This window comes from Salvelinus sp. IW2-2015, linkage group LG6.1, assembly GCF_002910315.2.
Source record: "Salvelinus sp. IW2-2015 linkage group LG6.1, ASM291031v2, whole genome shotgun sequence".
NCBI classification, from domain to species: domain Eukaryota; kingdom Metazoa; phylum Chordata; class Actinopteri; order Salmoniformes; family Salmonidae; genus Salvelinus; species Salvelinus sp. IW2-2015.
Window position 1 is genome coordinate 20,307,335 of NC_036845.1, and position 24,293 is coordinate 20,331,627.

The 24,293-nt window shown below is 45.8% G+C and overlaps 1 protein-coding gene across 1 annotated transcript in view; it reads left to right on the forward strand.

The window, feature by feature from the left end:
- Positions 1-24,293, forward strand: part of dop1a (DOP1 leucine zipper like protein A) — a 42,134-nt gene that overhangs the window by 4,804 nt on the left and 13,037 nt on the right. Inside the window, exons 8-22 of the mRNA XM_070443837.1 lie at positions 3,059-3,168; positions 4,160-4,274; positions 4,603-4,723; positions 4,838-4,957; positions 5,206-5,311; positions 5,788-5,817; positions 8,796-9,011; positions 10,843-11,338; positions 11,569-11,876; positions 14,219-14,316; positions 16,694-16,927; positions 18,934-19,208; positions 19,485-20,765; positions 21,018-21,921; positions 23,601-23,712. Of these exons, the coding sequence (XP_070299938.1) occupies positions 3,059-3,168; positions 4,160-4,274; positions 4,603-4,723; positions 4,838-4,957; positions 5,206-5,311; positions 5,788-5,817; positions 8,796-9,011; positions 10,843-11,338; positions 11,569-11,876; positions 14,219-14,316; positions 16,694-16,927; positions 18,934-19,208; positions 19,485-20,765; positions 21,018-21,921; positions 23,601-23,712 (4,526 nt within the window). The remainder of the gene's footprint in view (positions 1-3,058; positions 3,169-4,159; positions 4,275-4,602; positions 4,724-4,837; positions 4,958-5,205; positions 5,312-5,787; positions 5,818-8,795; positions 9,012-10,842; positions 11,339-11,568; positions 11,877-14,218; positions 14,317-16,693; positions 16,928-18,933; positions 19,209-19,484; positions 20,766-21,017; positions 21,922-23,600; positions 23,713-24,293) is intronic.

Sequence of the window (24,293 nt, forward strand, 5' to 3'; positions counted from 1 at the left end):
CTGTGTCTCAAGGCTTTAAAATCCTTCTTTAACCTGCCGCCTCCCCTTCATCGACACTGATTTGAAGTGGATTTAACAAGCAACATCAATAAGGAATCATAGCATTCACCTGGTTAGTCTGTCATGGAAAAAGCAGGTATTTTCAACTTTCTTTCGTTGTCCAGTAGCCAAAGGTAGATCTCCCTGTCACATGGAACCACTAGAATGTGCGTTGAGCTTTCGACAACTGTGTTTTCCCACTAATTGCGTCATGGAACGAACATTCACGCCTAACCTACTGCCTTGTGCGCAATGCTGCGCTTATAATGTGAAGAAATAATCATTGAATCGTTGCTTTTGAACTTTTTTTTTTTTTTTTACGTAGCCTAGGCCTACTGGTTGTATGAATTTAGGATCTATCGTCCCACAACAGTCCCAGAGTCTGTTTGGAATAGGTTATTTCTTTCTCGCACAGAACGACAAGATGACCAATAGAATAGGTCAACTGTTCTACTATGGGGGATAGTAGATTGACATAGGCTAGTGATTTTGCTGTTCGTCACTCGCTCGTCTTGTTGGCCGAGGAACAGTAAATATGGACAGTTATTCTAACATCTTCAAAGTGCACATCAGAATTTGGTAAGAACGTTGTTGCATCCTCGTCTTGCATGTTATTTTAATTTTATTTATTTCACCTTTATTTAACCAGGTAGGCCAGTTGAGAACAAGTTCTCATTTTCAACTGCGACCTGGCCAAGATAAAGCAAAGCAGTGCGACACAAACAACAGAGTTACACACGGGACAAACAAACGTATAGTCAATAACACAATCGAAAAAGAAAAATCTATATACAGTGTGTAAGGGAGGTAAGGCAATAAATAGGCCATAGTGGCGAAATAACTACAATTTAGCATTCACACTGGAGTGATAGATGTGCAGAAGATGATGTGCAAGTAGAGATACTGGGGTGCAAAGGAGAAAAAAAATATATAACAATATGTGGATGAGGTAGTTGGATGGGCTATTTACAGATGGCTGTGTATAGGTGCAAGCTGCTCTGACAGCTGATGCTTAAAGTTAGTGAGGGAGATATAAGTCTCCAGCTTCAGTGACTTTTGCAATTTGTTCCAGTCATTGGCAGCAGGGAACTGTAAGGAAAGGCGGCCAAAGGAGGTGTTGCCTTTGGGGATGACCAGTGAAATGTACCTGCTGGAGCCTGTGCTACAGGTGCCTGTTGCTATGGTGACCAGTGAGCTGAAATAAGGCGGGACTTTACCTTGCAAAGACTTATAGATGACCTGGAGCCAGTGGGTTTGGCGACGGATATGTAGTGAGGGCGAGGCAACGAGAGCATACATGTCGCAGTGGTGGGTAGTATATGGGGCTTTGGTGACAAAACGGATGGCACTGTGATAGACTACATACAGTTTGCTGAGTAGAGTGTTGGGGGTTATTTTGTAGATGACATCGCCGAAGTCAAGGATCGGTATGTTTGGCGGCATGAGTGAAGGAGGCTTTGTTGCGAAATAGGAAGCCGATTCTAGATTTATTTTGGATTGGAGATGCTTAATGTGAGTCTGGAAGGAGAGTTTACAGTCTAACCAGACACCTAGGTATTTGTAGTTGTCCACATATTCTAGGTCAGAACCGTCCAGAGTAGTGATGCTAGTCGGGCAGGAGGGTGCCTTGCAGCAATTGGTTGAGGAGCATGCACTTAGTTTTACTAGCATTTAAAAGCAGTTGGAGGCCATGGAATGAGTGTTTTATAGCGTTGAAGCTCGTTTGGAGGTTTGTTAACACAGTGTCCAGAATGGTGTCGTCTGCGTAGAGGTGGATCAGAGAATCACTAGCAGCAAGAGCGCCATCATTGATATATACAGAGAAAAGAGTCGGCCCGAGAATTGAACCCTGTGGCACCCCCATAGGAGTCCGCTAGAGATCCGGACAACAGGCCCTCCAATTTGACACACTGAACTCTGTCTGAGAAGTAGTTGGTGAACCAGGTGAGGCAGTCATTTGAGAAGCCAAGGCTATTGAGTCATCCGATAAGAATGCGGTGATTGACAGAGTCGGAAGCCTTGGCCAGGTCGATGAAGACGGCTGCACAGTACTGTCTTTTATCGATTGCGGTTATGATATCGTTTAGGACCTTAACCGTGGCTGAGGTGCACCCATGACCAGCTCGGAAACCAGATTGGGGGGGTTGGGCAAGTTGCTGGCCAGGGTAGGGGTAGCCAGGTGGAAAGCATGGCCAGCAGTGGACAAATGCTTATTGCAATTATCGATTATCGTAGATTTATTGGTGGTGACAGTGTTTCCTATCCTCAGTGCAGTGGGCAACTGGGAGGAGGTGCTCTTATTCTCCATGGACTTTAGAGTGTCCCTAAACGTTTTGGAATTAGTGCTACCGGAAGCAAATTTCTGTTTGAAAAAGCTAGCCTTAGCTTTCCTAACTGACTGAGTATATTGGTTCCTGACTTCCCTGAAAAGTTGCATATCGCGGGGGCTATTCGATGCTAAAAGCAGAACGCCACAGGATGTTTTTGTGCTGGTCAAGGGCAGTCAAAATGCGATTTATGTCATGCAAGATCACCGTGGGTGGAAGCCCTAATCAGGTCATGCACCCAATGCATATTGGTCCAGTATATTTCCGGTTAATGAAAGTGCTGCCGGTCAAATGTCCAGCGCCACATTTTCATAATGGAAACCCCGGTACACAGGCACAAACAAGCACACGCACACATACATACCACTGCATGCGTTCTGTACAACTTCGTATAGTTCAGCTGTTGGACTTTGCCTGTTGGAATGATCATCTGGCCATATGTCTTGTGCAGTAACATGTCTTGTAGTCATATATCCCAGTGCTTATTTCCCTACTTTGTTTTGTCTTATTTGCGTCTTACTCGCTGTGGATCAAAAATGCTGGTAAGTGTCTGCTTGGCTGAGCAGGGCTCATGTTTTTACACTCAGAAAAGCTTGTTTGTTTGCTAAATGACTGGTAACTCAATCTCACCCCACCCTCTTCTCCCTTGTCTTTCGTCATATTGTGTGTGTGTGTGTGTACTCTGCTCCTAGGCTTTGACAACAATGGTGTGAGGACAGGCCCTCGCAGCTCTCGACAGAGCAACCCTGAGGACCACGCTACCCACTATTTCAATACCTACTCCAAGGACATGCTGGTCCAGGTACGACTTGTACACCTGTCTCTTATACACATCTAGATGTGTATAAGAGACCACACACACACACACACACACACACACACACACACACACACACACACACACACACACACACACACACACACACACAGGTGCTTTATGGCCTTCTATAAAAAAAAAACATGGGTACAAAAACAAGACAAGCTGTTTAATGTGCATTTGATTAGCCTTTAAATACAGATTGCTAACACACACTTACAAGACAAACTGTTCCAAAGTTATGTGCTTAAATTATTATTTTCAAAGACCTCAAAGTTTGAGTGGGTTGTCTGAAAGGGGGCAAGTTAAATGCCTTACATTTTTCATCAGGTGAAATTCAGACCCCTACTGCTCCCCCTCTGTGCCCCCTTTTAATCTCTAAACTACCCCCCCCCCCCCCTACACACACACACACCCTTAGGGGTTTGCCTGTAGCCCCCTACTTCCACACCCCTCCTAATCCCAGGGGCCTTCCCTTTGAAGCTCTCCCAAACTCTGCTCCATGCCTGGGCAACGATCACACACTCACACACTATTCCCCCTTGTAATGCAGTGTCACGCTCCAACAGCATTGGCCCTTATGACGGCAGGGGCCTACATGTGATGTGTCCTGTTACTCCAGGGGTTGGGACAGACAGACCAGGGCTTTAATTTGTTCATCTGCCATCTGTTCATGGACACTTGTTGGGTCTCCTCCTGCTGGGAAACGGGAATACTGCAGGGACCGTCTGTTCCCCGGACCCATCCGCTTCTGTGTTAGACGAGGCGTGAAAAACACACGCACACACTGAAGGACAAAAATAAGACTTGCCTTGGAGAATGTCCCCAGGCCCTAACCCAAAAATGTAATCCCAACCAGAAACTAGATAGCTAACCAGCTGAGTCCATGTTCTGCCGCCTGTCTCTGGAGTTGCTTTCATCGTTCTGTGTTTTTTGAATGCGGTTTGATCCAGAAGTTTTGACTGTGTGTGTGCAGGCAATGGTGGGGATCCTGCAAGGGAAGGCCCGAGGCGGGGAGGAGGAGAGCGTCCTGATGCATGACCTCAAGCCTTTCCGCATTCTCATCAGRCTGCTGGACAAACCTGAACTCGGTACGGTATATTACTACACCCATCAGATCAATGCAATACATATCATTCATGTCACTGTTACACACTGAATAGAACACACAGAACATTTTGATCATAGTGACCCACATATCACTACTGGGCTGTGTTCAGTAGGGAACATCATAACAAAACATTTCACAGCGGACAACTAAAATTAGCACTTCTTATTGGACAAATCCAGGTAGTCCCTCCCCGTTTCAGTCCATTTCCTTCCATTTGGTGCCTAATGACCCTCTTTCCCTGTGACTCTTCCAGATACATTTGTAAATGGACATGATCAGTGACTGATTTGTAATCCTGTGTGTTCCAGGACCAGCCATCCTGGAGGACGTGCTGATCGAGGTGTTCAGGACATTACACACACAGTGCCGAGCAGAGCTGGACCTGCAGAACCACCACCCGTTCAGCAAGGACCATGCTCATCTCAGCAGGTTGGCCAGCTTGTGTGTGTGTGTGTGTGTGTGTGTGTAACACTAAACACATGAAAAAAGCCAAAGCTTTAATAACTATTGTAAGCTAAGGGTCGCATTGATCGTTTCCCTCAGCAAACTGCGGGAGAACAAGAAAACTGCAGAGCTTATCAAAACGGCCAATCTCCTCTTCAACTCTTTTGAGCCGTACTACATGTGGGACTACATCGCTCGCTGGTTGGAGGACTGCTGCAGGTCTGTGTGTATGTGCTGCTCCATGTGTGTATGCTGACGTGGTAAGATGGCGAGATAGAACCCGAGTCGGTGTTCATTAGGCCACACCGTAGCAAAATGTTTTGCAACAGACAATAAAGTGAAGCATTTCTTATTGGACAAGTTTTACTCCGGTTTTTTTTGTTTGCGGGATGAACACCATCCTGTTTTGTGTTTGTAAATGGGAGAGCTGAGTTTGATGTAAACGGGTCACTCTGTCCATCTTGCAGGAAGGCAAAGAATGGACCAGGGAATGCTGGGAGCACAGAGTCCTCAGGGCTCTCATTGGTGGAGTTCTGTCAGCTGGTGGACTTCCTACTGGACATTGTGTCCTTGGTGAGACACACACAAACACACTTCTCACCCCGCCTTCCTTTCACACTCATACTTTAGTCTCTCAAAACAGAACAACAGCCATTGAAATATCAGAATATTTCCTAATTATAAGTCTCAGTTTCTGAATGTGAGTGCTCATGGCAATCCCTTATGGTGTGTGCTGTCTTTTTATGTGTGTGTGTGTGTGCGTGCGTGCGTGCAATGCATTAACAGGTTGTAGACCTGCCTGTCTTCTTTATTGTCATTGCATCTTCTAGTAGAGAGAATGCTTCTCTTCATTTCCCTTCAGAGTAGGTTGGAAAGCCCCTGACACCTGTATTACTGTCTGTGTCTGTGTGTGATTGCTTGCGGCCGTGCGCAGGTGTGCGTGCGTGCAGATGTTTCTGTGCGTGGGTATGTTCTACATACAAAGTGTCCTCTGGCCTATGCTCTGCTTGCTCCTGTCTGTTCAATCTATCTGCTCTCTCTCCTTGAAGCCTACTAGAAGCATGAGGGTAATCTGCCAGGTAAAGTACTGCTGTCTCCTGCTTCTTCACCCTTCATCCCGCCTGCCCGGTTTACTATGGCTTGGATAACATTCTAGCAACGTCCCAGCAACATTCCTAAAGCCAATTTTTAATTTCTGTTATTTTTCTGGTTTTGAATATGGTTATTGTACTACAGAGTGAGTGAAATAGGCCTGTATTATTTGGAATATGGTGGAATTTCTACCTAGTCCAATAGATTAGCGATTTTTTTGTGGGAATATACTGTATATATATTCATAGTTTGGGGGGGGATGTTGTGAAAATGACATTTCAGCCTAGTGTGTCATTGTCCTGCATGCACAGAATAATATGCTCCCATTGCTCACATATTTTAAGAAGTGGCTTTTTGAACATTTCACGTTTGTTTATTCTTCATTTGCCCATTGTTCTGTTTTCTTTTAGCATTATTGTTTTCTATGTCATTTGTAAAGAACATGTCCATTACAACATTCAAGGAAAAGGTACAATGTAAGATGACAATGATTTGAGGAAGCCTGCTCATGATTAAATATTTTAGTGGGTGGTTATATTTTTCAAAAGGTCTAACCTCTTAAACTTTGATGGCCTCTGATGTCTTTTTCTAAAACAACGCGTAATATTGTGTACTACCCTCATAAAATACAATGCTTTCAGAAAGTATTCTCAGCCCTTGACTTTTTGATTTGGTTGTAATTCTTTTGTCAACGATCAACACAAAATACTCATGTCAAAGTCGAATCCATTTTTTAAATGGAAAATAAAACAATAATATATCTTGATTAGATCCCCTGAGTCAATACATGTTAGAATCACCTTTGGCTGCGACTATATCTGTGTGTCTTTCTGGGTAAGCTTTGCACAACTGTATTGTACAATATTTGCACCGTATTCTTTCAAAAATTCTTCAAGCTCTGTCAACTTGGTTGTTGATCATTGCTAGACAGCCATTTTCAAGTCTTGCCATAGATCTTCTAGCAGATTTAAGTCAAAACTGTAACTAGGCCTCTCAGGAACATTCAATGTCGTCTTGGTCAGCAACTCCATTGTATATTTGGCCTTGTGTTTTAGGTTATTGTCCTGCTGAAAGGTGAATTTGTCTTCCAGTGTCCGTTGGAAAGCAGACTGAACAAGGTTTTCCTCAAGGATTTTGCCTGTGCCTAGCTATGTTCTGTTTATTTTTTATCCCCCCCCAGAAACTCACTAGTCCATAACATGATGCAGCCGCTACCATGCTTGAAAATACGAAAAGTGGTATTCGGTGATGGGTTTTGTTGGATTTGCCTCAACATGACGCTTTGTATTCAGGACAAAAAGTTCATTTCTTGCAGTATTACTAGTGCCTTATTGAAAACAGGATGCATGCTTTGGAATATTTACGTTTTGTACAAGCTTTAGTATTTTGGATTTATGTTCGTGTTAGAGCCGCACTCCGTGATCTCCTGTCACAGCCATTAAACTCTGTAACTGTTTTAAAATCACCATTAGCCTCATGGTAATATCCCTGAGGGTTTTCCTTCCCCTCTGGCAACTGATTTGGGAAGAGCACCTGTATCTTTGTAGTGAGTGTTAAATGAATAATTCTCAAAGGGATATTCGAATGTCAATTTTTTTTTTTTTAACCCATCACCAATAGGTGTCTTTCTGGGCAAACCATTGGAAAACCTCCCTGGTCTTAGTGGTTAAATCTGTGCATGAAATTCACTGCTGGACTGAGGGACCTTAGAGAATTGTGTGATAATTGTACAGAGATGGGGTAGTCGTTTAAAAAGCATGTTAAAACACTTATTGCACACGGTGAGTCCATTATGTCCTTATGTGACTTGTTAAGCATATTTTTTCTCCTAAATGTATTTAAGCTTGCCATAACAAGAGGGTTGAATACTTATTGACTCAAGACATTTCAGCTTTTAATTTTTAACTAATTTGTAAACATTTCTAAAAGCAGACCGAACCAGGCTTTCCTCTTGGATTTTGCCTGTGCTTAGCCACATTCCATTTATTTTGATTAACAAAAAGACCTCCCTAGTCCTAGCCAGTGACACAATCTCAATGCAGGCTGTAACACAATGAAATGTGGGGGAAAAAGGGGTGTGAATGCTTACTGAAGGCACTATACATTTAAAGTTTCAACATTTTAAGTCCTACAAGCACATGCTTAGTACTGTTAGAAAGGTAAGAACGGTTGGGTTCTGATAAAGAGAAACAGCGTGACTACTACAGAGCCCGAGATGCAGCAGGCAAACAAAGAAAGAAAGAAGTGTAACAGTTTTTTGCCTTGCCTTCATTTTTTGTCTTGATGGAATGATGTACAATGCCTTCAGAAAGTATTCATACCCCTTGACTTATTCCACATTTTGTTGTTTACAGCCTGAATTCAAAATGGATTAAATCAACTTTTTTCCTCTCACCCATTTACTCACAATACCCCATAATGACAAAGTGAAAACATGTTCATAGAATGTGTTGCACATTTATTGAAAATGAAATACAGAGATATATCTCATTGACATAAGTATTCAGACACATTTGAGTTTTTTTGCATTCAGTTATACAACTGACTAGGTATCCCCCTTTCCCTCCTTGGGGTGGGGGTACCCCCCAACTCGTTGGACGCGGTACTGGGTCCAAAACAACCACAGATTATTTCTCTAATGTGTAGACTTTTTTTTTAAGAATCGAGAGGCTAAACACAGCGTTGTACTGATAACTAATTATAATAAATAACTAATATAGATTCGGAATTGGATTTTAATTACATCAAGCTCCAAAAATAACTTTCTCAGATATGCTTGATGCTGCCTTTTTATTCTATTGGGTTTATTTGACAGGGTCTATTTATAGTTAAAACACAAATCGGGTGATGTGATGCATTGTACCAGATGAATCTAGGCATCTAATTTCCATCTCCAGTCACCAGGCGAGTGGCGACTCCCCTGTTCTCCAGAGCCCTCTCACCCTCCTCTTCCTCCTCCCTTCAGGAGACCTACATAGAGATCCAGACGGAGCACCTTCCCCAGCTGCTGCTGCGCATGGTGTCTGCCCTGACCTCTCACCTCCCGGCCCTGGGCCTTGGGGAGCTCACCCACTGCCTGCGCCTCTGCTCCAAGATCCTCAGCAAGGTGCAGCCCCCCCTGGGGCTGTCCCTGCCCACGGGCCCCCTCGCCTCCACAGTCGCTGCTAAGGAGGAGAAACGGGTAAGAAGGACTGAGATGGTGCCCCAGTCCGGGACACCTATAGGAGTTAGATTAACTTTGGTTGTTACAGCCAGAGCATATTCTATAGCTTTTGTTGTTTATTTATGTGTGAGGTTTTTTTAAATCATTGTATGCATATGTAAAATGTATGTAAAATAGATGCTTAGATTTATGATTAATCAATATTTTGTGCAGACATTTCCCAGGTAATAAGGATAATCTATAGGCTACCTTTTCATGACATAACCAACTGTCTATCCTGACTTACGCTTTTAACCCAGTTCCATTTGATCCGGTAAAGCTTTTGGTGGTGATGAATGAGCTTCAATCATGACCTCTGCCAAGTCTGAAAGCATCCTGTTGTCATCCTAGTTCTTTCCCTGCCTTAACACAGTTTGCTTTAGCATATTGTCTCTGAGCGTTTGGTTGATCATAAAAGAACACGGTTCCTTTTTTATCTCTGAACAGTATGTGAAATCCATGCGAAGGTTAAATCGTTTTTGCCTTTTGTCTTTGTCCAGCGGAGATGAAATGGAACCAAATTACGTTCAAAAGCAAACATACATCCCCCTACACACCCACGTTCATTGATTCTCACTATGAAAATTCAAACTTTGTCCATCTTTTAGTTCCAAGCTGATGACTGACTACCTTTGATAGTTCACGAATGTCACTTCTTTCACTTCCTGCCAAATAAAATCATCAGAGCAGGGCTCCTCTGTTGTTGACCTAGCAGAGACTGCAGTTTGGCCTGCTTCCCTCGCCCTCAAAAACATAAACAACCATCCAAGGCCCTCATGGTGTCCCCTGGTCCCAGAGCTGTCCCCCACCCCTCTACCCCCTCAATTTGGCTGGGTGGTCCCCGCTCCAGGACTGGAGGGTAGCTGTCCCTCCCTCTCTCCCCAGACAGAGGTGTTAGAAGCTGGGATCAGTCTACTTTCTCCCCCCCCCTGTCTGTTACCTGGCGGTCTGGTAGAGTGTTTCAGTGCTCATTAAGGCTTGACTAAAAGCTGACCGAATCCTAGGCTGGAGGTAGAGGCATGGGAGAGGTGCAGGGGAAGGGGGCACATAGAGACACACACAAGTGGTAACTAACAAACAGCTGAGCCCCTCTTTCTCTCCGAGGAGGATCAGCCTACCCTATGGTTTCCCCTTGGGTCTGTCTGCTCCATTGGTGTGGAAGGCTTCCTTCCCTCCCTTCCGCTCTATCCATCCCCCCCCCCTCTCCCTTCCTCCTGTTCTCCAGCTACCCTCCTGGGGACATTTACAGGACGGAGTTTGCCATCTGAGTCCTGGCGCCAGAATGTGTAGCCTTAGCCTGCTGCACTGCATGCTGGGAATGCCCTGGGGCTGTCTTGTGGCATGGCAATGTGGGAGTGGGGCTGTCTGTCGATCTGTCCTAAGKTGGCTGGCATGATGCAGGGAGGGAGTTGTATGTAGGGTGTAGTAGAGGAGTCCATTCAGTTTGTTGGCAACAGCTGTGCACTTCCCTGTCTGTGCTGTGGGTGCCCAAGGTGGGGGGGGGGGGTCTGTCAGGGAGTGTCTGTGCTTAGAAATCCTCTCCCTCCTTGTCTCCTGAGAGACCTGCGCTCTTCTCTTGACCTGATGCACTTTTGTCCCCACTGACAATCCTAAAACAGGCCCCGTTAGAATTATTAGGAACCAACCTTGCCGTTGTTACACAGTCAATTTGTTCACTGGAGGGTCCAGTTTTTGGTTTCCAGCTTGTTTAACATGGACGACTTTTGTTTCCACTCCTGATATGTATTGTTGCTGTCTGTGTTTGACCTCTTCTCCTTTCTCCTCTCTTCTTCCTGTTCTCTCTCCTAAGCCCCTGCCCTCTACTCTGGAGCTCCCCAGCGGCGAGGTGTTTGAGAACGGGGAGAACCCCAACAGCAGTCGCTTCTCCGAGAGTGGCTTCACAGACTTTGTCCAGTACCAGGCCTCTGAGGAACCAGCACCCGCTCTGCCTTCCCTCAAGGTGGGCTGCAGCAGCTCCCTCCCAGCCTCCCAGAACAAGCCGCAGGACAAGCCCGTCATGCAGTGCTGCCTGGAGCACTTCCAGCACTTTCTATCCCGCCTGGTCACCCTTTACATCACCCCGGGGATGGTAGAGGGAGCTGGGGGCGAGAGGAGCGATGTGGTGCGAGCGGAACCAGAGGGCGGTGCCCAGCACAACGGGCGTGATGTGGTTGAGGTCCCGGGGCAAAGAGAGTGTCTGGCGGCCTTTACTGCTGCCTGCCAGCTCTTCCTGGAGTGTTCCAGCTTCCCTGTCTACATCGCCGAGGGCAACCTCAAGTCAACGCCCCCGCCTAAGGAGCAGACTGGTAAGACAGACAGACAGACTGACCACGTTTGAGTTACAGTACAGGCTCTGTGCAGATGAACAGATTTTCACTATGGCTGGGGAAGCGTTTAACTACATTTCAGTTTGATATGATAATCCTATACCCTTCTCCATATTTCAAACATATGGTCTCTCCCCTTTGTGTTAGATGAGCACATCTGGACCACAGCTATTTACTGTTGTATGTCTTCTCCCCTTCTCTCAATACAGTATCGTTTCTATTCTCTCCTGCAGACAGCGAGCAGATGTGTCCTGCCGTGTGGTTGCAGACCCTGATGGACGCCTGCTGCCTGGCCAGTAACTTCAGCGTCCAGGGCGTGGCCATCTCCCTGGTCATGGACCTGGTGGGCCTCACCCAGTCCGTCGCCATGGTCACCGCCGAGGGCAGCATCGCCGGTGGCAACCTAGACTCCACTCAGTCCATGAGCCCTAGCCAGGGCCGTGTTGCTGTGGTGATCAGGCCACCACTCACACAGGGAATCCTGAAGTACATTGCAGAGAAGACAGACTTCTTCAAGGTAAGTGACAGGGAGGAGATTTGTGGCTTATTTGAATCTGATATTGTTGAGATGTTTAGAAGTGGTTCAGTACAGATAACACAGAATGTAGCTCAGTATGATAAATGGAAGAAACTTTTGAGATCTCTTTGCCATTGCTCACCATGATAAATGGTAGAAACTTATGTTCATAAATCTGTTTTGCAGCATGATAAATAGTACAAACTTACAGTACAAGTCAAAAGTTTGGACACACCTACTCATTCAAGGGTTTTTCTTTATTTAAAAAAATATTTTCTACATTGTAGAATAATAGTGAAGACGACACAACTATGAAATAACACACATGGAATCATGTAGTAACCAAAAAAGTGTTAAACAAATTTTATATTTTATATTCTTCAATGTAGCCACCCTTTGCCTTGATGACAGTTTTGCACACTCTTGGCATTCTCTCAACCAGCTTCACCTGGAATGCTTTTCCAACAGTCTTGAAGGAGTTCCCACATATGCTGAGTACTTGTTGGCGGCTTTTCCTTCACTCTGTGGTCCAACTCATCCCAAACCATCTCAATTAGGTTGAGGTCGGGTGATTGTGGAGGCCAGGTCATTTGATGCAGCACTCCATCACTCTCCTTGTTGGTCAAATAGCCCTTACACAGCCTGGAGGTGTGTTGGGTCATTGTCCTGTTGAAAAACAAATGATAGTCCCACTAAGCGCAAACGAGATGGGATGGCGTATCGCTGCAGAATGCTGTGGTAACCGTGCTGGTTATGTGTGCCTTGAATTCTAAATAAATCACTGACAGTGTCACCAGCAAAGCACCATCACACCTTCTCTTCCATGCTTCAAGGTGGGAATCATACATGCAGAGATCATTTGTTCACCTACTCTGCATCTCACAGACACGGCGGTTTGAACCAAAAATCATTAGATTTAGATTTTCACCGGTCTAATGTCCATTGCTCGTGTTTCTTGGCCCAAGCAAGTCTCTTCTTCTTATTGGTGTCCTTTAGTAGTGGTTTCTTTGCAGCAATTTGACCATGAAGGCCTGATTTCACGCAGTCTCCTCTGAACAGTTGATGTTGGGATGTGTCTGCTACTTGAACTCTGTGAAGCATTTATTTGGGCTGCAACTTCTGAGGCTGGTAACTCCAATGAACTTATCCTCTGCAGCAGAGGTAACTGTGGGTCTTCCTTTCCTGTGGAGGTCCTCATGAGAGCCAGCTTCATCACAGCGCTTTTTGCAACTGCACTTGAAGATTCATTCAAAGTTCTTAATTTTCTGGATTAACTAACCTTCTCATGGATTAACTAGTTAATGTCTTAAAGTAATGATGGACTGTCGTTTCTCTTTGCTTATTTGAACTGTTCTTGCCATACTATGGACTTGGTATTTTACCAAGTAGGGCTGTCTTTTGTATACCAACTCTACCATGTCACAACACAACTGATTGGCTCAAACGCATTAGGAAGGAAAAAAATTCCACAAATTAACTTTTTATTTAATTTAAATTTTACCCCCTTTTCTCCTCAATTTCGTGGTATCCAATTGTTAGTAATTACTATCTTGTCTCATCGCTACAACTCCCGTACGGGCTCGGGAGAGACGAAGGTCGAAAGCCATGCGTCCTCCAAAACACAACCCAACCAAGCCGCACTGCTTCTTAACACAGCGCGCCTCCAACCCGGAAGCCAGCCGCACCAATGTGTCGGAGGAAACACCGTGGACCTGGCCCGCCACAGGAGTCGCTGGTGCGTCGCTGGTGCGCGATGAGACAAGGATATCCCTACCGGCCAAACCCTCCCTAACCCGGACGACGCTAGGCCAATTGTGCGTCGCCCCACGGACCTCCCGGTCGCGGCCGGCTGCGACAGAGCCTGGGCGCGAACCCAGAGTCTCTGGTGGTGCCCTAGACCACTGCGCCACCCGGGAGGCCCTACAAATTAACTTTTTAACAAGACAAACTTGTTAATTGAAATACATTCCAGGTGTCTACCTCATGATGCTGGTTAAAAGAATGCCAAGAGTGTGCAAAGCTGTCATCAAGGGAAAGGGTGGCTACTTTGAATAATCTCAAATATAAAATAAAACGTTTTTTGTTGTTGGTTACTACATGATTCCATATGTGTTATTTCAAAAGTTTTGATGTCTTCACTATTATTTTACAATGTAGAAAATAGTACAAATAAAGAAAAACCCTTGAATGAGTAGGTGTGTCCAAACTTTTGGCTGGTACTACATTTACATTTAAGTCATTTAGCAGACGCTCTTATCCAGAGCGACTTACAAATTGGTGCATTCACCTTATGATATCCAGTGGAGCAACCACTTTACAATAGTGCATCTAACTCTTTTAAGGGGGGNCTTGAGGCCCATGTGAAGTTCTCTGTGCTTTGGCATCTGACCAGAGACTTGAACATCACCAAGTCTTCCCCTTTCAACCGCACCTTTGACAGGTAAGGCCTTCCTTCTCTATTGACGCCCCACTGTAGAGTTTGGTTTTGTCCCTTGTTTTATCAAGGGTGGACTAAACAGCTGCTAATATATGAATGTAATACGTGTCTCGTACGCTTTTTCTGTCTCTCTCTCACACATACGCACACACACACACACACATACCGTTCGGACGCTACAAATGGTTTTGTGAGAAGACCAATTTTCGGGATGTGTCATGGTCTGACAAACACCGCTGTAGCTCGGCCACCTTCCACCGCAGATGCGGATGGCCGACATTGGATGGATTGAGATGCAGCCCATGCAAAAAAAACATGTCTCTAGCAGAAACTGACCGATTTTCATAGGGATTTTTTTTAAATTATGTTCCTTAGATTGACGCTCGGTGGATTATTAATATACGCCATCACAATAAATCCATTAAGAAGCGTGATATGAATTAAATGTATTTCAGAAGGACTGAATAGCATAGAATGGCAGCCTAGGCTGTAGACTAGTTCATTGAGCAGACAAGATATGCTTATAATTCCCATACCATTATTTTATAATATATTATTTTAGAGTTATACGAATATAATTGATCTTAGCGGAATAAAATAGAAAGGACATATTCCCCAAACGATTATTGAGCGAGAGCGTACATGGATGTCCTATACACTTGATTTAGAGTTATTTGGCAACTTTAACCGTGAATGATTGTTTTTGACTTAGAATGGTGCCATTATCAGCTAGGCAGGAACAGGGGCAGGGGGGAAAAAGATAAGTAATCCGTATGCACTCTAATAGGGAATGGAGGACGCGCTTTCCCATGGTTCTTTTTTCAATCATGCCGGGTAGGCTACTCCGGTTGTAGGCTACAGCGGGATTCCATGTAGAAATGTGTGGGCTTTATAAGAATTTATTTCACTCCACGCATTAACCAGCTCAAACTATGTATGCCAGACTCCAACCCTGTCCTTGCAAGCTACCCAGTGCTTAATTTGGTAACGGACAGTAGCCCACTTAAGCCACAACATCGAAAAACAAGTGAAATCTATTCGGGAACATCGATAGTAAACCCACACCCCCCTTTGCCCTCAGAACAGCCTCAATTCGTTGGGGCATGGACTCTACAAGGTGTCAAGTGTTCCACAGGGATGCTGGCCCATGTTGAATCCGATGCTTCCCACCGTTGTCAAGTTGGCTGGATGTCCTTTGGGTGGTGGGCCATTCTCAATCCGAACGGGAAGTTGTTGAGTGTGTGAACCCCAGCAGCGTTGCAGTTCTTGACACAAACCGGTGCGCCTGGCAACTACTACCATACGCCATTCGAAGGCACTTAAATCGTTTGCCTTGCCCGTTCACCCTCTGAATAGCACACATACACATGGCTCTATCGTCTTGAGTCTTAAAAATCCTTCTTTAGCCGGTCACCTCCCCTTCATCTACACTGATTTGAAGTGGATTTAACAAGCGACATCAATAAGGGATAATGGAAAGAGCAGGTGTCCTTGATGTTTTGTACACTCAGTGTATGTATAAGCTTTAAGATAGCCTTAGGCAGAGCTATATGTATTGTATAACAGCACAATAATAATTTTAATTTAGGCTTTTTTGGGGGGCTTGGGTTCATATATATGTACACATTCTTATTCATTCCTTTACACTTGTGTGTATAAGGTAGTTGTTGTGAAATTGTTAGATTACTTATTAGATATTACTGCACGGTCGGAACTAGAAGCACAAGCATTTCGCTACACTCGCATTAACATCTGCTAACCATGTGTATGTGACCAATAAAATTTGATTTGATTTTTAGGCCAGGCTTATGCATATGCATGAGCTCTAATATGCGTATGAGGGTTCTGCATGTGACGTCTTAAATGCTTTGAATTAATCAGCAGCTTAGAAAGCGCCGTCGGTTTCCGTCGCGGCTTTGAAACAAGATCCATGACTACCATGTTTCCCCACTCCGTTTCAACCTGTCGTTTCATTTCTTTCTTCAAATTGATTGATCACAATGAGCTCAACCAATTTAGCCTGATGCTGAGTTTCGCAAGCATGATACTCCCAAACTCCCGCCGAAAATACTTCGACCGCCATTGATACAGATGTTGAACTCCCGCCATCGCCACTTTCAGATTCTTATAATTCAGTCGTGAAATGTTTGATGTGATTGTTTTTGTCAGTGTGATTAGAGGGACAATAGAGTGCTGAGTACCAGGCCGTTAGCGAGTTGGGTACAACCAATGCATCAACTACAGAGCGGAGAATAGGAGGAGATTACTGTGACTCAGCGGTCACGTGGATTTTGACTGCGGTCATGACTACACGCATATATACACACACACAAACAGACACGTCTTCATTTCTCTCTCTCTCTCTCTCTCTCCCTCCCAGGTCTCTGTTCATCATGCTGGACAGTCTAAGTTACTGGGATGCGTCGGCCAGCGCAGTGGGCCGGGCCTGGCTCAACCAGGTGCTCCAGAGGCACGACATCGCCCGGGTCCTGGAGCCCCTCCTGCTGCTGCTGCTGCACCCNCTTGAGGCCCATGTGAAGTTCTCTGTGCTTTGGCATCTGACCAGAGACTTGAACATCACCAAGTCTTCCCCTTTCAACCGCACCTTTGACAGGTAGGCCTTACCTCTACTGACACTCCACTCAAAAGTTTGGTTTTATCAAGGGTGGACAGAACAGCTGCTAATATAGTAATGTAATACATATCTCCTACTCCTTTTCTGTCGGTCTCTCTCTCACACGCACACACACATACCGTTTGGACGCTACAGACGTTCTTGTGAGAAGACCGATTTTCGGGATGTCTCATGGTCCGACAGACACCGCTGTAGCTCGGCCACCTTCCTCCGCAGGTTGAGATGCAGCCCATGCAAAAGAAACATGTCTCTAGCGTAAACTGACCGATTTTGATAGGTATTTTTAAAATGTTACTTAGATTGCCGCTCGGTGGATTATTAATATACACCATCACAATAAATCCATTACGAAACATGATCTGTATTAAATATATTTCAGAGGAACTGGATAGCATAGATCTGGCTCTGTGCCATGCCAATGGCAGCCTAAGCTGTAGACTAGTTCATTGAGCGGACAAGATATGCTTATAATTCCCGTACCATTATTTTATAATATATAATTGTAGAGTTATATGAATATAATTGATCTTAGTTGAATAAAATAGAAAGGATATTTTCCCCAAACGGTTATTGAGTGAGTGCGTATATGGATTTAGATTTAGAGCTATTTGGCAACTTTAACTGTGAATGATTTTTTTTTCAATTTAGAATGTCCATTATCAGCTATGCAGGGGTAGGGGGGAAAAAGACAAGTAATCCATATGCACTCTAATAGGGAATGGAGGATGCGCTTTCCCGTGCTTCCTTTTTCAATCATGCTGTGTAGGCTACAGCGGGATTGCGTATAGATATGTATGGGCTTATAAGAACTTACTTCACTCCACGCATCAACCAGCTCAATCTATGTATGCCGGACTCCAACCCTATCCCTGCATGCTACCCAGTGCTTAATTTGGGAACGGACAGTAGCCCACTTAAGCCACAACATCGAAAACCAAGGGAAATCTATTCGGAAACATCGATGGTAAACCCCCACCCTCCTTTGCCCTCAGAACAGCCTCAATTCATCGGGGTATGGACTCTACAAGGTGTTGAAAGCGTTCCACAGGGATGCTGGCCCATGTTGACTCCAGTGCTTCCCACAGTTGTGTCAAGATTCCTTTGGGTGGTGGACCATTCTCGATCCATACGGGAAGCTGTTGAGTGTGAAAACCACAGCAGTGTTGCAGTTCTTGACACAAACCGATGCGCCTGGCTCCTACTACCATACACCGTTCAAAGGCACTTAAATCTTTTGTCTTGCCCATTCACCTTCGGAATGGCACACATACACAATCCATGGCTCTATAATATTGAGGCTTAAAAATCCTTATTTAACCTGTCACCTCCCCTTAATCTACATGGATTGAAGTGGATTTAACAAGTGACATCAATAAGGGATTATAGCTTTCACCTGGATTTACTTGGTCAGTCTGTCATGGAAAGAGCAGGTGTCCTTAATGTTTTGTACACTCAGTGTATGTATAAGCTTTAAGATAGGCTTATATAGGTTTAGGCAGAGCTATATGTATGTATTGTAATTATTTTAATTCTGTTTTTTTTTTTGGGCTTGGATTCATATAGGCTAGGCTTATGCATATGCATAAGCTCTAATATGCATATGAGGGTTCTGCATGTGACGTCTTAAGCAAGCATGATATTCCCAAACACCCAAACACCCACCCCAAAATAATCAGACTGCCATTGATAAAAATGTAGAACTCCCGCCATCACCAGTTGTCCTCATCATTCAGATTCTTATAATTCAGTCTTGAAATGTTTGATGTGATTTTTGGATGCATTTGAATTGATGTCAGACTGATTAGAGACAATCGAGTGCTGAGTACCAGGCCGTTAGCGAGTTGGGTACTACCAATGCATCAACTACAGAGCGGAGAATAGGAGGAGATTACTGTGACTCAGCGGTCACTTGGATTTTGACTGAGGTCATGACTCATGACTGCCGGTGTGGCTTCTGTCTATCTCTCTCTCCCTCCCCCTCCCAGGTCTCTGTTCATCATGCTGGACAGTCTAAGTTACTGGGATGCGTCAGCCAGCGCAGTGGGCCGGGCCTGGCTCAACCAGGTGCTCCAGAGGCACGACATCGCCCGGGTCCTGGAGCCCCTCCTGCTGCTGCTGCTGCACCCCAAGACCCACCGRGTGTCCATCCAGCGCGTCCAGGCCCAGCGCCACTGGGCCCAGGCGTTCCCTAACCACAACCCCCAGGCCGAACAGGACCCCTCAGAACCCATCTACATGAGAGACTCGGGAATCTCTGACAGTGAGTATAGGGGTGATACGGGTTAGAATGGTGGTGGACAGGACAGCCATGGTCGTGAAGAGATACAGGGCACTGCAGGCTTTTGTTCCATCCCAGCACTAATAGTTTCAACACTCATCTCATGATTGTATAATGTTGGGCTGGAAGAAAAGTCTATAGCTCTAAAGGATCAGTGTAGTTTGGTGAACATTGGTTTGGAGTGAATCTAGTTCAAGGTTCATTTCGACTCTGTAATTTATTTGCATAAACAGTATGTCACATATCCTCTTCTCTCAGACTTCAGCCAGATGCCAGGGGACTCTCTGAAGTCAGGGCTCCGAGGGCTGCCGTTGAGCGACATGGAGCCCTTCTGCCTGACAGTCAACCCTCTGAGTGACAGCCTGTCCCTGCTCAGCCTGAGCAGTGAGAACCTGGCGCTGAGCGGTGACTACCATCCCCCTGACCAGCAGGGGGAACCCCACCTCCACGGCTCTGAGTCCAGCGGCTCCCACTCCTCCTCCATAGACAATGGCAGCTTCGAGGAGCCAGACGGCACCTGCAGCACAGTGAACGGATGTGGATCCGACCAAGTCCCTGTCCTTATAGAGTCAGACAGTATGGTTCCTGATGAGGAGGATTCACTAGAAGAGGTTGTGTTGTCGGTGTTAAATGAGTTGATAGACAAGGTGGTGGGTATGGGAGAGGAGGAYGGGCCACCTGAAACGCCGTCCCCCCCTGAAGCGTGGGCGCAAACGGACTCAGATAGCTCCTCATCAGACACGCAGGCCGGTCTTCGGCTCGATTCGGGCACCGACGCCCCCTCCCACCGCCTCGAGATGTTAGCGGGTGGCACCCTGGGGTTCTTCCATGTCACCCCACCGGACCAGACAGGGGAGGAGTGGGAGAGGCACCGCGAGGGCATCACTCGCCACAGCTCGTCCCCCTCCATCGTGACCCTACCGGACAGCTCGGGCCCGGCCGCCCCTCACGACCGGAACCTCCGCTTGGACGTCGTGGACCTGCGGGCCCGTAAGCGCTCCCACAGCAGCACCCAGCTCAGCCTCAAGGGTAAGATCATGGAGCGTCTGCAAGACAAGTCCCCCGGCGCCAAGCCCAAGGTCAAGAAGAGCAAGAGGAAGGAGGAGGAGAGGCAGAGGAAGGCCCTGCAGGCCGAGAAGCTCCGGCCGCCCAGCATCTTCTTCGGAGACAGCCTGGATCTGGAGAACTGGTACAGCTGCGGAGAAGGTGAGGTGTCCGAGATCGAGAGTGACACCGGCTCGCCCAGTGGGGGCGGAGACGTGAGCGGGGACAATGGTCCCAACGGGAGAGTGGGGCGTAGAGCTTCCGCCTCGCCGCCTCGGTTCAACATCCACCCCCTCTACCAGCACGTGCTGCTCTACCTGCAGCTGTACGACTCATCCCGCACGCTGCACGCCCTTTCGGCCATCGCCGCCATGCTGCGGGCYGCGCCATCGGACTTCGTGGACGCCATCTCCACCACCAGCATCAACAACACCTACACYCCCCAGCTGTCACTGCTGCAGAACCTGCTGGCACGCCACCGCGTCTCCGTCATGGGCAAGTCATATATATTTTTTTATGCATAAAAACACAGATAAAGACAGTTAAGCACAAATGAACTAAACGGGTCAAATGTATGCCGGAGGTGTAACACATTACGCTGATTCTAAGTTGCGCTGGATAAGAGCTACTAAATGACTAAAATGTCAATGTAAAATGTACACAAAGACCCTAAAAACCATACAATCTAAAGTTTTCTTATTATTAGAATGTAAAATAATGTGATGTTCAATCTCCTCCACCTCCCAGGTAAGGACTTCTACTGCCCCATCTCCCAGGACAGCCACTCCCACTCGTTCCGCAGCGCCATGTTCCTAGAGATCATCATCTCCCTCTGCCTCTACTTCCTGCGCTCCTACTACTCTGCCCACGTGGGCACGGCCGCCACCGACCTGGCGGGCAACCGGGCCATGCAGCTGACCAGCTTGGAGGTCCTCACCCTRCTCTTCAGRGAGCTGTCCAAGGTGACCGGKGGCTCYGCCAAAGGCTTCYCCAGCTTCATCAGCGACGTGCTGTCCAAGTGTAAGGTCCAGAAGGTGGTGCTMCACTGCCTGCTCTCCTCCATCTTCTCGGCCCAGAAGTGGCACGAGCAGCGGGCGGCCGGCGTCAACGTGGCCTCCCAGGAGGAGGGTCTCTCAGAGGACAGCGTCATCAACCTCTCAGAAGATCAGATGGARGGCTGCAGCGCCGTTCAGTCCCAGCTGCTGAGGCTTCTCCAGAGCCTGGTGGTGCTGGAYCACAGGGTCCTAGTGCCCGCCGAGGAGGGSGGCGACGGGGGGCCCGTGGTCYTCCCGGGGGGTGTAACATTAGGGGTMGTAACYTTAGGGACGGGTAGCGGGGCAGGGWCGGGCTTCGAACTGCTGGGKGMCGAGGTGGAGCACATGAACCCACAGCAGCCAATGACGTCGCTGCAGTACCTTCACGGGCAGCCTATCACGGCGCAGGGCATGTTCCTGTGTGCGGTGATCCGGGCGCTGCACCAGCACCACGCGTGTAAGATGCACCCGCAGTGGATCGGCCTGATCACGGCCACGCTGCCCTACATGGGCAAGGTACTGCGCAGGGTGGTGGCCTCGGTAACGCTGCAGCTCTGTAGGAATCTGGATAACCTCATTCAACAGTACCGCTATGAGACCGCCATCACAGACACCAGGTAACTGCTATAGTATAGTTTCTTATAAACCCATATGGGATAGATAGTTTTAAATGTAAAAGTGGAAAAATTGTTGTTCCAGGATCTGGTGTGAAGGCAACTGCAAGCAGATTGTCAGTAACCAGGTTTCCATCCAGCCATTTCATGAATTACCTGATGCAAAATAAATTCACGACCAGGCTAATGGAAACAGGAAATGTTGGTGGACAATTTGTTGATTCGACATGGTGTCAGTAAAATTTGGCTAATTATGCGAGAAATGGCAGTGGAAACACTTTTATTTGTATTCTTTTTCTAATTTTACCTTTACCTACCTAGGCAGGTCCTAGGCAAGTCAGTTAGGAACAAATTCTTATTTTTTAGGAACAGTGGGTTTAACTGCCTTGTTCAGGAGCAGAGCGACAGATTTTTACCTTGTCAGCTCGGGGATTCGATCTTGCAACCTTTTGGTTACTAGTCCAACGCTCTAACCACTAGGTTACCTACCTGTGCAAATATTGATATAATAACCAAAATAAACTTGGAGTCACACGATTATATTTTGTGTGGTCCTCCCACTACGACTCGGGGAAAGCATGCAGTTTATTAGGCGTCAGATTAAATCATATTGAACTTCAAAAGGTTGTGAAAGTGCACGGTGATGAGCTTGATGCGCCTTTACAATAAATATCAATGGTCTTATTCTGGTGACATGATAATCGATGCTTGGCTGCCATTTGATAAATAAAAATAATCTCGCTCTTATCCATAATAATGTCATCATATAGGCTAGGTAGCCTTACCCACACTGTATCTGCAAACTGCAGATACCAAGACCATAGTGTGCACATTAGCTATTTAACGCAACAGTTTTTGTGACAAAACCATCGGTACAGTTGAAAATGAGATGAAGACACATTGAACTATAGGTTTCTATTCGGTACAAACTTAAAGGGATAGTTCAAGATTTTGGCAGTGAAGCCCTTTATCTATTTCCCCAAAATCAGATGAACTCGTGGATAACATTTTTATGTCTGGAAGTTAGAGGTAGTTTCGTGAGCCAATGCTAACTAGCATTAGCGCAATGCCTTGAAGTCTACAGGAACACCTAGCACGCTACTTAGCAACTTCCTTCAAACTGCAAACAGAGACATAAAAATGGTATCCACAAGTTCATCTGGCTCTGGGAAAGTATATAATGGGCTTCATTCACAAAATCTCAAACCATCCCTTTAAGAAGAATTTTTTTAACCTTTTGATGTGCTCTACTTCATCACGTAGTGATTTTTATTCACAAGTCAGTTTGGTGGAAACGCCACTGGTGGGAAAATGCGCATATTCTTTTATGCAGATTTTTGAGTATTCGTCTGAAAATCTATCGCCAATTGGATGAACCTAGCTAGTAAAGTGAAATATTTGTATGAGGATGAATTGGTTAATTTAAGTACATATCCAAGGCAACAGATTTACAGCTGTTTTGTAGCAGAGGGAATGTTTGTAAGAAATTAGGTGAGTGATGCTGCCACACGATGTCTCTCTTGACCAGCAGTTGCCTCAATTACCCACTTTTGACTAATGCCTTTGTGGATTCTAAATTGTTACTGTATATTCTATGACAAGATTCATTGTTTATGGCAAAATAGTTTTTTATACCAAATGATGACTATTCATTTATACTTTCCCCGCTATCCGTCTTCCAGACCTCAGTGGATGGCCCTGTGCATCCCCCCAGATTTGATTCTAACAGTACTGGAAGGAGTGACGGCTATCATCCACTACTGTCTACTGGACCCATCCTCCCAGTACCACCAGGTGAGGGCGCTAGTCAGCCGCACTGCACTGCCAAGTAGACAGATATGTCATATCTGTATTGATTTATTGCTGATGTCACTTATTTACACACCGATAGACCTCCTTCGTTTATAAAGCACACATTTATCTAAAAAGGATGACATTTTCTGTACAGATCTACACAACCTACTACACCATTTTCAAAGTGAAAGAAAATTATAGGACATTTTCCCAAATTAATAAATAAAAAACTAAGATGTCTTGATTGCGTACGTCTTTACACCCCAGAGTTAATACTTGGTGGAAGCACCTTTGGCAGCCATTACATCTGTAAATCATTTTGAAGAAGATTCTACCAACTTTGCACATAGGGCAACATATATCAATTTTTATTGTCAAAATTGCTCCAGCTCAGTACATTTGGTTGGGAGTCATTGATGGACAGCAATATTCAAACAGTGATTGCTATTATCATGGCTATTGTGGTAGCAGCATCAAGTTATGGGTATGCTTGTCACCGGCAGGGACTTGGGAGTTTGTCACTATCAAAGTAAATATGAAAGAAGCAAAGCTCAGGTAAAAAGTTAGAGGGAAACCCAACA